This window comes from Entelurus aequoreus, linkage group LG08 (assembly GCF_033978785.1).
Source record: "Entelurus aequoreus isolate RoL-2023_Sb linkage group LG08, RoL_Eaeq_v1.1, whole genome shotgun sequence".
Taxonomy (NCBI): domain Eukaryota; kingdom Metazoa; phylum Chordata; class Actinopteri; order Syngnathiformes; family Syngnathidae; genus Entelurus; species Entelurus aequoreus.
Window position 1 is genome coordinate 18,053,611 of NC_084738.1, and position 15,510 is coordinate 18,069,120.

At 40.2% G+C, this 15,510-nt stretch overlaps 1 protein-coding gene across 3 annotated transcripts in view; it reads right to left on the reverse strand.

Moving 5' to 3' along the window:
* Positions 1–255: 255 nt before the first annotated feature.
* Positions 256–15,510, reverse strand: part of LOC133655548 (carbonic anhydrase 4-like) — a 42,070-nt gene continuing 26,815 nt past the window's right edge. For all 3 annotated transcript variants that reach the window (XM_062055790.1, XM_062055793.1, XM_062055794.1), the window contains 4 exons: positions 9,682–9,726; positions 9,516–9,606; positions 9,284–9,447; positions 256–1,342 (listed from right to left, as the gene is read on the reverse strand). In XM_062055790.1, the coding sequence (XP_061911774.1) occupies positions 1,184–1,342; positions 9,284–9,447; positions 9,516–9,606; positions 9,682–9,726 (459 nt within the window). In that variant the 3' untranslated portion in view covers positions 256–1,183. The remainder of the gene's footprint in view (positions 1,343–9,283; positions 9,448–9,515; positions 9,607–9,681; positions 9,727–15,510) is intronic.

A 15,510-nucleotide genomic window follows, 5' to 3' on the forward strand; every position in this document is an offset into this window, starting at 1 on the left:
AGGAAATGGGATAAAATTGCTATGATATGAAAAGGGGTAGAATTAAATAAGCTCAGCTTCTTCCTACTCCTTTTCGAACGTGCTGTAATGAAACAACTGGAAATATGTGATGCATTACATTGTATCGTATGCATGTTCGAAATAAACTGAAATTGAATGCCTCTATGGTTTATGAATATCTCAAATACACAATAGGTACCAAAAGGTTAAAAAAAAAAAAGTTGGTTTTGCATAATAAGTCCCCTACAAGTGGCATTTGGAACAATCAAGTTTAATTTCATTGAGTCAATCACACATGGAAAGATGATTGTCATGCTTAAAAACAGGAAAGAAAAAAACACACACTAACAAAGTGTGAATTTGTGCACAGGTGCATCATTCCCTATTGAAGGACTAGAAATACCCTAATGTACAAAAAAATTGGAGGAAGTGAAAAGTAGGACACAATACAACGACAAAATAACAAGACTGCTTAGTTCAAAAGGTGAACTTCTAAAGATTTGAAGGATTTTACAGTACATTTCTTTTTAACGCTACTTCCTTTTAGGATGCTGCAGGGAAACATAGATCTAAAGTTGTATTTTAACTCGTAGCTGCGGACGACACCCTGCCATAGCTCGAAAATATACATCACTCCATTTAAATGCGTGTTGGAACCTGAACAAACCACCAAAATGGCACAAAGCTCGTTTGAACGTAAACAGGAAAAGTTCACAGAAATAGGCCAACTCAAATCAGAGCGGCAGCACCACAACTATTGCAACTATCGCTGTAGACGTGATTAATCTGGACCGTACAGTATATGGCATCATAAACATCTGAATGACACCTGGTGGAATACCTTGTGATGAATTTGTGCACTTGACTGTAACAGTTTTGTACAATTACTGCAATTGTGTTGCGGTCAGTACACTTTATTCCATGAAGAGCTCGTTTTATTACATACAGATAAGACTGATAAGTTTCCAGTAAGCTTACGGTTTATATAGCTGACCCATTAAGTGTGCAAACACAACGATTTCCTATTTCATCTCCAAGTTGCCGTTTCCTGAAACAACAAGATTATATAACATGCCTGGCATAGATAATGTATAAAATCCACGGCATGGCTCCTCCTTAAGGTTTTGCAATAATTCAGAACGAGGCAAAGTGCAAGATGGATAATGCAATATACTCGGGTGTGCTAGTGCAGGAAGGAAATAACCAAATGGAGCAGCAGCGCAGAGAGCACAGAGGGCGCCAGGCCACCACATCCTGCCGTGGTGTAGATTGTCCTGCCGTGAAGAGCCTGCGTTGGTCGAAACACGTCGCGAGTGCCAGTCCAGTTGGGGAACATTGCCAACTGGAGGTAAATAAGGTAAAGAAAAAGTCAACTGATACATCAGAACTCAAGCATCTTTCACCCAGCAGGCACAAGATATTGATACAAGGTTGATTATATATATGTGTTTTATAAAACCGACTTCTATACAGCATTGCAAAATAGTTGCATTTGTAAATTGAGACAACGTTGATGTCTAATGTTGGATCCACGTTGGTGGTGGAAAAATGACCAAATTTCAATGGTCAAATCAATGTCAGAACCCGACATTGATTAAAGGCCTACTGAAACCCACTACTACCGACCACGCAGTCTGATAGTTTATATATCAATGATGAAATATTAACATTATAACACATGCCAATACGGCCGGGTTAACTTATAAAGTGACATTTTAAATTTGCAGCTAAACTTCCGGTTCGAAACGCCTCTGAGGATGACGTATGCGCGTGACGTAGACCGGGGAACACGGGTATGCCTTCCACATTGAAGCCAATACGAAAAAGCTCTGTTTTCATTTCATAATTCCACAGTATTCTGGACATCTGTGTTCGTGAATCTGTTTCAATCATGTTCATTGCATTATGGAGAAGGAAGCTGAGCAAGCAAAGAAGAAAGTTGTCTGTGCGAAATGGACGTATTTTTCGAACGTAGTCAGCCACAACAGTACACAGCCGGCGCTTCTTTGTTTACATTCCCGAAAGATGCAGTCAAGATGGAAGAACTCGGATAACAGAGACTCTAACCAGGAGGACTTTTGACTTCGATACACAGACGCCTGTAGAGAACTGGGACAACACAGACTCTTACCAGGATTACTTTGATTTGGATGACAAAGACGCAGACGTGCTACTGTGAGTATGCAGCTTCGGCTTCTAAACATTTGATCGCTTGACCGTATGTGCGCAACTTTTTTTTGCGTATGTACGTAACTTTTTTTAAATATATAAGCTTTATAAACCTTGGGTTAGGTGAACGGTCTTTTGGGCTGAGTGATTGTGTGTGTTGATCAGGTGTTTGAATTGTATTGGCGTGTTCTATGGAGCTAGGAGCGAGCATAGGAGCTAGGAGCTAGCATAACACGTACCGTACCGTACGTGCGCGTCACGTACGTAACTTTTTAAAAATATATAAGCTTTATGAACCTTGGGTTAGGTGAACGGTCTTTTGGGCTGAGTGATTGTGTGTGTTGATCAGGTGTTTGAATTGTATTGGCGTGTTCTATGGAGCTAGGAGCTAGCCGAGGAGCTAGGAGCTAGCATAACAAACACGCAGGTGTTTTTATGCAGGATTAATTTGTGGCATATTAAATATAAGCCTGGTTGTGTTGTGGCTAATAGAGTATATATATGTCTTGTGTTTTACTGTTGTAGTCATTCCCAGCTGAATATCAGGTCACCCCCGGCTCTCACAGCATCTTCCCTATCTGAATAGCTTCAACTCCCCACTAGTCCTTCACTTGCACTTTACTCATCCACAAATCTTTCATCCTCGCTCAAATTAATGGGGAAATTGTCGCTTTCTCGGTCCGAATCTCTCTCACTTCATGCGGCCATCATTGTAAACCATAGGGAACTTTGCGTATATGTTCAACTGACTACGTCACGCTACTTCCGGTAGGGGCAAGCCTTTTTTTTATCAGATACCAAAAGTTGCAATCTTTATCGTCGTTGTTCTATACTAAATCCTTTCAGCAAAAATATGGCAATATCGCGAAATGATCAAGTATGACACATAGAATAGATCTGCTATCCCCGTTTAAATAAAAAAAATTCATTTCAGTAGGCCTTTAAATGTTGTCAAAAAGCATGTTGTTTTATGTTTGAGTTGCTCAACGTCAGGACCTAAATAAATATGTTTTCAACGTTGTTTTAATGCCTCTTAATTGATTCCCCTTTGGGTGCGCCTCAGTCACATGTAGAGCTGACAAGTGTCAGGCTGAAATGTGCGGTGGAACGTCAATCTAATTACAGGAGAAAGTGACACAACTGTACGAGCATTGTAGAAAAGGGTATGTTGCTTGAAAACTGATTGGTCCCTAGTGCAGGTTTATTAAAAAATAATGAGTTGAGAGACTTCTCTCATCGCATTGATGTTGCCCGTGCTGCAGGTAGTGGCCACATTGAGCACTTGTAAGACAGAAAATAAAATTAGATTTTGAGTATTGTGAATCCTTGTGACTTCCACGCACAGTTGTGGACAGACTTGGCTGAGCCAGAAGAAGATCGTTCTTTGACTACCGTATTTCCTTGAATAGCCGCTGGGGCGCTAATTAATTTAAAACCTCTTCTCACTCCTGCGCTTACCAAAAGCATGCGGGATGGGCAAGCATGCGCTAATTATTTTAAAACCTCTTCTCACTCCGGCGCTTACCTTATCATGAAAAGCACATTTAATAAAAAAAACCTTATTATGGTCTTACCTTTACTTTAAATGATGTCAATGTGCAGTTGCTTCTGATCAAAGGCAGTCGTCCTTATCTTTCTTCAGTTTTAAAAGTCTCTGGAGATCTTCCTTTAATTATTACCTCCTGCTTCGATTGAAAGTCCAGTTTAGAAAACTGTTTTATTTTAGATATGTAATCCTCCATGGTAAAAGTGCAAGCAAACGATCGCTGCTTACGCTTGCTGCTGTTGTCTTCTTCTGCAGCACCGGTCTTCTGCAGTACTGGTAGTCGCAAGAAGGATCACTAGCGCCCTCTACCACCAGGAAGCGGGAGTCATTTAATGACTCATATTTGACCCGGCGGAAGTGTCAAGCATGCGCTAATTATTTTGCGAAACGAGTTTGACCCGGCTGTAATTCTAGGCAGGCGAATACTATATTCCCGGCGGCAATTCAAGGAAATACGGTATCTGTTGGTTTACCGACGGATGGGACTCTCCAATGATTTTGAACAATTTGTCTTGTGGATCAATAAAGTTTGTCTAAGGCTTTGTCTCATGATCTTTTAATTTAATAATTCAATAATTATCCCCACCTTACATCCATTGCAGCCAATCACCCTGAAAGGGGTGGGGGGCCTACATCTGGTGTCAGTTCTCAAGGTTTCTTCTTTTTCACCAGTTTCCTGTATTTTTATGTCTCGATTTCCCCTCTGGGATTAAAGGCCTACTGAAACCCACTACTACCGACCACGCAGTCTGATAGTTTATATATCAATGATGAAATCTTAACATTGCAACACATGCCAATACGGCCGGGTTAACTTATAAAGTGCAATTTTAAATTTCCCGCTAAACTTCCGGTTGAAAACGTCTATGTATGATGACGTATGCGTGTGACGTCAATCGTTGGAACGGAAGTATTCGGACGCCATTGAATCCAATACAAAAAGCTCTGTTTTCATCTCAAAATTCCACAGTATTCTGGACATCTGTGTTGGTGAATCTTTTGCAATTTGTTTAATGAACAATGAAGACTGCAAAGAAGAAAGTTGTAGGTGGGATCGGTGTATTAGCGGATGGCTGCAGCAACACAAACAGGAGGACTTTGAGGTGTATAGCAGACGCGCTATCCGACGCTAGCCGCCGACCGCATCGGTGATCGGGTGAAGTCCTTCGTCGCACCGTCGATCGCTGGAACGCAGGTGAGCACGGGTGTTGATGAGCAGATGAGGGCTGGCTGGCGTAGGTGGATAGCTAATGTTTTTAGCATAGCTCTGTGAGGTCCCGTTGCTAAGTTAGCTTCAATGGCGTCGTTAGCAACAGCATTGTTAACCTTTGCCAGGCTGGAAAGCATTAACCGTGTAATTACATGTCCATGGTTTAATAGTATTGTTGATTTTCTGTCTATCCTTCCAGTCAGGGGCTTATTTCTTTTGTTTCTATATGCAGTTAAGCCCGATTGCTATCACGTTAGCTCCGTAGCTAAAGTTTTTTGCCGATGTATTGTCGTGGAGATAAAAGTCACTGTGAATGTCCATTTCGCGTTCTCGACTCTCATTTTCAAGAGGATATAGTATCCGAGGTGGTTTAAAATACAAATCCGTGATCCACAATAGAAAAAGGAGGGTGTGGAATCCAATGAGCCAGCTTGTACCTAAGTTACGGTCAGAACGAAAAAAGATGAGTCCTGCACTGCACTCTAGTCCTTTACTCTCACGTACCTCATACACAAATCTTTCATCCTCGCTCAAATTAAAGGGGTAATCGTCGCTTTCTCGGTCCGAATCGCTCTCTCTGCATTGAAAACAATGGGGAAATGTGAGGAGCCTTTCAACCTGTGATGTCACGCTACTTCCGGTACAGGCAAGGCTTTTTTTATCAGCGACCAAAAGTTGCGAACTTTATCGTCAATGTTCTCTACTAAATCCTTTCAGCAAAAATATGGCAATATCGCGAAATGATCAAGTATGACACATAGATTGGATCTGCTATCCCCGTTTAAATAAAAAAAAAAGTCATTTCAGTAGGCCTTTAATAAAGTACTTCTGATTGTGATTCAATATCCACCTGGCAAAAAATACGGTAATTCAATGAGTATTACTTCAAAATCAACCTCATTTATCACGGTCAGTGTATGTTTTGGTCATTTAATTTTCTTTTCATGAATGGAATTTTAAAAACAAAAAACAACTGGTTTATTTGAATTTCATTTTAAAATACACAAAAGAACATTTCAAACGGAGCGTTTTTTTTTGTTTGTTTTTTTGGTGTCGATTAGCAATAACTACATTTTTAAAAAACGGTTTAATTCTCGTTTTATATTTTCCTTAACAAAAATGTTGATCCCTAGTAAACAGAAACAGAAAAACAGACCAAAATGGGTATTTTGTCATATTCAGACACAGGAAGTTCTTTTTTTTCAAAATAAAAGCGGGCATAATTACGACGGTACCCATGGGCCTGTGACTCTGGCTAAAATATCTCAAACGTCGTTAACAAATTTTGCTCTCATTTGTTTTAATAAAACAAACATTTGGACTGTGTCTTACCTTTCTGTGTTTGTATCTGAAGCAGCACTATCTATCCACCATGAAAACGTACTTTCTATGATCACATTTGTTTTGTGTTAAAGGTCAGTTTAGAGAAGTATTTGATCTTGGAAATGTAATCTTCCATATTGCCAGACACATTAATTCCTTCATTAATTTCATTTCAGAGCAGTAAAACAAGGTTTTTGCATCTTACAAAAAAACCACAAGCGCTGGCTTCCTGTATTGCTGATGCCATGTTTGTTATAAATACAGTTGTATGAAAAAAAACATTGGCTTCTGCTGGTTAAACATTGTAGAGACATGCGTCTGCTAGCTCACGATCTCCCCCACTTCTCCCAGTGAGGCACTGGAGGACCTCAAGCCTCCAGCTTCTTTTTAATCTATTTTAGAATCCGATTATGACGAATAATGATGTCAACATTAAACAGGCTGTAGATTCTACAGTGCACAAACTAGAAATTAATGATGTAAAAATATATCTGCAAACATAATTTTAGCGACATTCTGCAAGCAGACCAGCAGTAATTAAGCCAGGCCCTCATCCTTTGCTTTTTACTCAAGAAAATGTTTTTTAAAAATGTAATCATACAGAAAATACATTTATGACACAGGTTAAAGCACAGGTATCAAACTCAAGATCTGGTCTGCCACATCTTTTTATGTGGCCCGCAAAAGCCTGAAAATAATATGCATCAATAAAGTACTTTATTTTTTCTTGCTAAATGTATTCATTCTTTCCATTTTGACAGAAAAAATACATGTATTTCATGTGATTGCATATCTTTTCAAATTTAATATTATCCAATAATGCAACAAATGTTATATTATCATACAGTCCAAACATTTATTGTTGAAATTAAAATAAATACTTAAATATCTGCTAGACTTATGATTCCAAAGCAAGTTATTCATCAAATTGTACAAAGTAAAAACGACAATAGATTTTACAGTAATAAAAAAAAAGGGGCAGCTCATTCACCAGAACTCTAATGTAAAAAACAAAACAGACTGTGGAACCTTTCTTTTCCATTTGCAGTAATACGCTGTAAAACAACAACTGTATACTTTAAGGTAAAACACTGGCAGTTCACTCGCTTATTTCTTTTTTAAACTGTGGTACTTTTTTCTATTTACAGTAATATGCTGTAAAAAAAAAAATAAAACACTAGAAATGTTATGGTAAAATTCTGGGTTGCATTGTTTTTTTATGGTATGGTATTGTACTGTAAAGTATAGGTATTTTTTTTAGTGTACATAAAAAATATACAGTATATACTATTCAAATGCGTAGGCAATCATACAATATCATGAGGTGAATCCTTTTACATTTATATTAGTATATAGTCTGTTACAATCGGCCCTCTTAGGGCAGCCATAACTGCGATGTGGCCCTCAATGAAAACGAGTTTGACACCCCTGGTTTGATGGAAAATATTAATATTTCTTTAATGTTTTTATTATTTGTTTTTTGGGGGGAATTTTTTTCCATCATGAGCACGTTGCTGCTCTCTTGGCAAATACAGTATCACACGAAAGTGGAAGCAAAAAGATATAATCACGCTCTATGATCACGTACGATACAATACTATAATACAGTATTTTTTCTTACAGGCCAGTATGCGGTCCTGTGTTTAAATCACTAGTTCCGGTTCCTGTGTCAGAATATACACTACCGTTCAAAAGTTTGGGGTCACATTGAAATGTCCTTATTTTTGAAGGGAAAGCACTGTACTTTTCAATGAAGATAACTTTAAACTAGTCTTAACTTTAAAGAAATACACTTTATACATTGCTAATGTGGTAAATGACTATTATAGCTGCAAATATCTGGATTTTGGTGCAATATCTACATAGGTGTATAGAGGCCCATTTCCAGCAACTATCACTCCAGTGTTCTAATGGTACAATGTGTTTGCTCATTGGCTCAGAAGGCTAATTGATGATTAGAAAACCCTTGTGCAATCATGTTCAAACATCTGAAAACAGTTTAGCTCGTTACAGAAGCTACAAAACTGACCTTCCTTTGAGCAGATTGAGTTTCTGGAGCATCACATTTGTGGGGTCAATTAAACGCTCAAAATGGCCAGAAAAAGAGAACTTTCATCTGAAACTCGACAGTCTATTCTTGTTCTTAGAAATGAAGGCTATTCCACAAAATTGTTTGGGTGACCCCAAACTTTTGAACGGTAGTGTATATTAAAAAAAATTGTTGTTATATGAATTATAATAAAATAATCAAACCTTTTTTTTAAATGTAGTTATTGCTCTTCGGCACCAAAAAAAGAAGAACACTTCGTTTTTTGATTTTTGTATTCATATAGTATTTTAAAATAGTACTCAAATAGACCAGTAGTTTTTTGTTTTTCAATTTCCATTCATGAAAAGAAAATGAAATGACCAAAACATACACTGACCCCGTCACATTGGCCTATTGCAGAATCAAAGAATAATTCAAGATTAATCGTGACATTTTTCAACATAGTATCTCTGTTTTGAGGTTCTTAAGGTAGTCGACATTACATACCATCATGTAAAAAAATTAGAGTATGTACTCACATAGTGTCTCTTTTACCCATGAAACGTTGCACACTCCTAATTTGTTGCCTGTGCTGCTATTTTTCTGACAAATACATCACATGGATAATGTTAAAAAATGATAATACAATGCATCCCCAGTGCTATTTTTACGGGTGCTAAGATGAGATTGTATTTGTTTTTAAAAGTACCCATAGTTTGAGTCAAAAGTAGTGTTATTGCTGTGTGCTCAAAAACAACTTTTTAAATACACAAAACACTAAAAGTTGATGCACCCGTCAAACCTCAAGTCCTTGCCTTCTATGTGCGATTCCACTTCTCATTATAACCTGACTGACCAGTGTGACACCAATAGGAAAGTGTCATTGAAAGAATTGAGGGCAGCGATTTACCATAAGTCTCATAATTGCACCAGCCACAATTACAATAAAGCTGCACCTCTCAAGGCTGTTTGTTCGAGCTACACTACGCCCTCATGATGCACCTACCTGGCTCTGGTCCACCTTGATTGACTTTTTAAAGAGGGTCCAGACCACTGCTTCATTACACGAAGGGGTGGTCAATGAGCCATTGTAGCGGTAGTAAGAGGTGAAGTCCACATCGCCGAGCAGCTCGGCAATGGAAAGCTCTTCAGTGACCTCTACCTTTGAGCCTGTGTCCAAAATTATATTTTATTAGCCAAAAAACAAACAATTACATGAAAAGATATACTGCACACACCAACGCTTTGGATTGCTGCCATGTAGCCGCTCAGTTTTTTCCAGGCGTTGGTTGCCGAATCCGAGACAGAGTCATCAGAAGAATCATGTGACTACAGAGAAGAATTTAGGGAGTTGTTTTATTAGAGCTCAGCTCTTAGGAAGAGGAGAAGTTGTATCGGACTCACGTCATCATGTTCGGAAGAGCTGCTACTTCTGTCAGATGCAGCAGCCTACAAAACAAAGTCGCAAGGCAGATTTGATTTATTGATGTATTATTTAGCACCAATAGATTTCTTGTTACAATGAATTAACCTGGCTGATAGTGAAAAAAGACACTGATATGATATCGATTGAGGTTCCATTCCATTGAAGTGAAAGGTTTATGTGACTTTACATTGTTTTTGGTTACCTTTATCACATACAAGCTTAATAACTAGGACGCTTTAAACCAAGGAAATATTAGAACTATTAATATTCATAAGTAATTGAACATTTCAAACTGGATAATTCCCAGACAAAATGACAACAGCCAAAGTAACTGGGGACAAACATCAGTTCACAAATCAGATCAATTGCATTACTCTCACGAAAAGATTGAAAAATTATTCCGAAAATGAGATGAAATGTCTAAACAAAAAAATCGTCCATCAGTGGTGACGATGGGATGCGCCTGGGGGAGGTCTTTCTTTTTTGCTGTGGCTGTACAGCCCCACTTTGGAGTGACAGTCTCTGGTGCAGTTGTCACAGATGTATGGGGAGGGTTCTGACACAGGAGCGGGTGCTGCATAACGCGGTTTTCGCTTTTGTCTCCTCGCCTGCAATAAGGAGACGTGCTTCTCCTCGGCACGGCGGGTTCCTGTGGCAACAGTCTGCCTCCAAACTTGGCAGACTTTTGCAGTTTCCTCCCAGTTGTTGTGGTCAAGGCCTGCCTGTTTCATGTCACGTTTGCAAACGTCCTTGAATTGCAGTTGGGGCCGACCAAGTTGTTTGGAGCCTGTTGACAATTCGCCGTACAGGACAGCTCTGGGGAGCCGGCTGGGGTACATCCTGTTGACATGGCCAAGCCATCGGAGGCGGTGTTGGCTGAGCATGGTGAACAGGCTGGTGGAGTGAGCACGTTCCAGGACTTCTGTGTTGGGAACTTTGTCCTGCCATGAGATCCCCAGGATGCGGCGAAGACAGTGCAGGTGGAAGCTGTTTAGTTGTTTCTCATATCTGGTGTAGGTGGTCCAGGCCTCGCTGCCATACATCAGTGTGGTAATGACACTGGCTTGGTAGACCTGGAGTTTTGTGCTCGTGGATAGCTGGTTGTTCGACCATACTCTTTTGGACAGCCTGACCATCACTGTGGCGGCTCTCGCAGGACCGGTGGCAAGTTCTGTGTCGAGTGACAAGTCGCTGGAGATTGGGGATCCAAGGTATGTAAAGATGTTGACACATTCCAGAGTGTGATTGTTGATGTAGATGGAGAGTGGAGTTACAGCATCTTGGCCCATGACATTGGTCTTCTTCATGCTGATGGTGAGACCAAACTCTTTAAAGGCAGATGAAAGCCTGTCCATTAGCCTCTGGAGCCCGGACTTGGTGTGGAATGCTAGAGATGCATCATCAGCTAAAAGTATTTCCCTCAGGAGGACACTGGTCATCTTGGTCTTGGAGCGGAAATGCGCGAGGTGTGTGTAGGAAGACACCTTCAGAACATGTGCCGAAAGCAGCAGACAGAACGAGGGGGAAGAAAATTTCAAAGAGGGTTGGTGCAAGAACGCAGCCCTTTATACCGCTGCGGATTGGAAAGGCCTCTGATGTTTCTCCTTCCCAACAGACGAAACCCTGTGTGTTTTCGTGGAATGATCTTATGACGCTAGGAGTTTTGGGGGGCAGCAGATCTTTGCAAGCAGCTTGAAGAGACCATCTCTGCTGACAAGGTCGAAAGGCTTTTGTGAGATCGACAAAGGCGATTATTTGCACACTATTGACTAGTGATGCACCGAAAATTTGGCCGTCAAAAAAGACTTTGGTCACAGAAATGTTGTGATTAAGTGTCCACTTCCGTTGGCGAGCTGCATCTCTCCCAGCGCACACTAATGACGAAAAAGTCAGATACAGGCCGCATTGCATTTAGACTCAAGTCACATTTGAAAATGTGGCCTGAATCTGATGCCAAAAGATCAGATTTGACGCACTTTGGAGTGTTTCGACATGCAAAAAAATCTGATCTTAGTCACTGAGGGCAGAATAAACCAGAATTCAGTGCAGTTTAAACGGGGCTGTTGTGTACCCCAGGGTCCAGTTCTAAGACCAAAATGATTCAACCTGCATATAAAAACTGTAAAATCACAAAGAACCTAAAGCTAATACTATTTGCAGATGACACTACTGCATTTTTCCCAGTGGAAAATATTTAACTACATAAAATTGTTTATTATTCTTGGACACATGAAGAGTAAAATACACCTAAACAACCGCAACAGAGTAGGCACTCCAGGGGGGTGTCATCAATCAATCCGAGAGTCTCGACCAAGAGGAGAAGAATGAAAATTTCCCATGTACCCAACCTTGAGATTTTTTGGAAGGATCCTATCAAAACAAATTTAATGTAGTGCCCCACTACATTAATATTCAAACTCAGTTTAACAGCCCCTGAAATGAGCAGGGTAGGGCCACTTTTATAAGGGATGTTTGCTCAGATAGGATATTAAATACAGGTTATTAAATACATAACTCGCACTGATCTTAACCACAATAACCTTAAATCTGTGTGGGCAGAAATCAAATTCACAAACGTAAAGCCGGTACTGATAGGGACTGTATACAGACCCCCTAATCAGAGTGATTTCTATGGTGCTCTCGAGGAGTGCTTGGCTGGTGTAGACAATGCGGAGAAAATTATAACTGGAGATCTGAACACAGATATTCAACACAGAGATGCGCCTGTCTTCAAATCTTACAGCAAGCTTTATAATTTGCACGGCCTCTCCCAGCTATTAACACTACCCACAAGGGTGTGTGATTCCACCCAATCAACCATAGATCTCATTCTCACATCAGACCGGCATAACATAAAAAATAGTGGGGTCATGATCTGTGGTCTTAGCGACCACTATCTAACCTTCTGCACCCGCAAAGTAACTAAACCCAAAGCCAATGGCCACATAACAGCTCAATCCAGATCCCTTAAAACATACTCCATTGATAATTATAACCTTAAATTAGGTGAGTGGGACTGGTCCCTAGTGCTCACGAGCAACCTGGTCGAAGATGCTTGGGATCGCTTCAAAACAGTGTTCCTAGCTATACTAAATGACATGGCTCCCGTGAGAACAGTCAGGATCAAAGCCCGCTGCGAACCATGGATGAATCCAGACTTATTAGCTGCCATAAAAGACAGAGACAGAAAATACTTTGAATATCAAAAGTGTAAAACCGAAGTAAATAAACAACCCAATAATAATAACCTCAAATCACTCCTTACAACACTCAAAAAGCAATGCAATAAATTAAGAAATAAGGCAAACAACCTGACTAAATCCCTAAAAAAAATTACATTAACGACAAAATAGAGGAAAACACAAATAAGCCACGTGAGCTCTGGAAAACTCTTAACAACCAGCTTCCTGGATGCAGCCAGAAACTTAAAACCAGACTCACCAACATCAACATCAAGGAGGGTGACTCCCTCATTACAGACAAAATGGAGGTAGCAAGCAGACTCAACACCTTTTTCACCAGCATAGCCACAACTCTGGTTGACAAGCTGTCCCACCACTCTGGTCGTTTTGGTGTGGAACACATTAAAGCCTTCTACAGAAAGCTAGGAGTAATCAACAACAATTTCAAGGTATAAATGGTCTCAGCTGACAAGGTGCTTAATAAATTGAACGCGCTCTACCTAAACAAGGCCACCGGCCTTGACAATATTCCCTCCAGATTCCTCAGGGACTCTGCCACCACCATTGGTCCTATCATCACACACATAATTAACCTCTCAATTAAACAAGGCCACGTACCCAAGGATTTCAAGAAAGCAAGAGTAACCCCCCTTTTTAAAAAAGGTAGCAAATTAGAACCTGGTAACTACCGACCTGTTTCTATTCTCAGTTCCATTTAGAAAGTAATGGAAAAAATAGTTTGTGAACAGGTCGATAGATACCTTGCCACTAATAAACTCATGTACAAATTCCAATCCGGCTTCAGATCTAACCACTCAACTGACACATGCCTTCTCTATCTGACCGACCACATCAAACATGAGGTGGACGCGGGCAAATACTGCGGCATGGTCATGCTGGACCTTCAGAAGGCCTTTGACACCATTAACCACGCTATACTGTTGGATAAGCTCAGAGCAATCGGATTTGATAAAACCTCATGGAGCTGGATGCAATCTTACTTGGAGGGGAGGAAACAGGTGGTAGAGGTGAACGGCACCGTGCCCCCCCCCCCCCCCTCTCAGTAAGCTGTGGAGTCCCCCAAGCCAGTTTATTAGGGCCTTTACTGTTTCTTATACACGTAAATGACATGTCATCAGCATGCGACTTTGAATTGTTCCTGTTTGCGGATGACTCGGCCCTGCTGGTATCCGGCAAGGACAAGTCACAGGTGGAAAAAATCCTCAGTGCTGAACTCCTTAGTATTTGCACCTGGCTCGCTGACAATAAACTATCCATACACTTAGGTAAAACGGAATCCATCCTATTTGGGTCCCAAATCAACCTTAAGAAAGTCAGTGACTTCACTCTAAAAGTGGGTGACATTGTTATCACCAGGAAAGATGAGGTCACCTACCTAGGTTCCATTCTAGAGGATAATCTTTCCTGTGATAAAATGGCAACCAAGGTAATCAAAAAAGTTAACCATTGAACGAGATTTCCCTACAGAATCTCCTCTCTGGTCAACAAAAGCACCTTGAAGATTCTAGCGGGAACTCTCGTTCAACCCTTTTTCGATTACGCTTGCACCTCCTGGTACCCCATCACCTCCAAAACCCTCAAATCTAGACTCTAAACATCCCAGAACAAGCTAGTCAGGTTACTTTTAAACATCCACCCCAGATCACACCTTACTCCAAACCACTTATCCAAAGTGGGCTGGCTCAGGGTGGAGGACAGAGTAGAACAGCTTGCACTGAGCCTAGTCTATAAAATCCGCTACACCTCCCTGATACCGAAGTACATGTCAAACTACTTCCGAAACATAAATGACCACCATAACCACAACACCAGGGGGTGTTCCACAAACCATGTTAAACCCAGATTCCGATCAAACAAAGGTCTTAACTCCTTCTCTTTCTATGCCACATCAATATGAAATGCACTCTCAACAGGTGTAAAAGAAAGTGCATCTCTATCCTCCTTCAAAACCGCACTAAAACAACACCTCCAGGCAACTTCAACCTTTGACTAACACCCTCCCCCCTCCACATCCCACCTCCCCGGATTGTAAATAACCAAATGTAAATAATCACATGTATTTCTAATGTATATACTGGTTCTTATGCTATCTGAACTCACTATGTTCACTGCTCGCTGTACATATCCTACCAAGTCAGACCTACACTGTTTCAATGCCCATTTCTCTGATGATGCAATTGTTGATGACTGAAGTGCTTATATCAACCAGACCCTCCTCATCCCACCCCCGGATTGTAAATAATGTAAATAATTCAATGTATATACGCTGATGATTAACTTGTGTGATGACTGTATTATGATGATAGTATATACAGTATTTTTTACCATGAATTGATTTACGTTGACCCCGACTTAAAAAGTTGAAAAACTTATTTGGGTGTTACCATTTAGTGGTCAATTGTACGGAATATGTACTGAACTGTTCAATCTACTAATAAAAGTTTCAATCAATCAATCAAAAAAGGGGAATCTACTGTAGTCAATTCTAAAATCAGAAAGTTGGAAATGCATGAAAATGTCAATTCACCAAATAAAAATGGTTGAACCCCAAATTATTCTTCAAATATAAATTCTGGAGTTAACTTTGTTTTCCAAATACTGTAA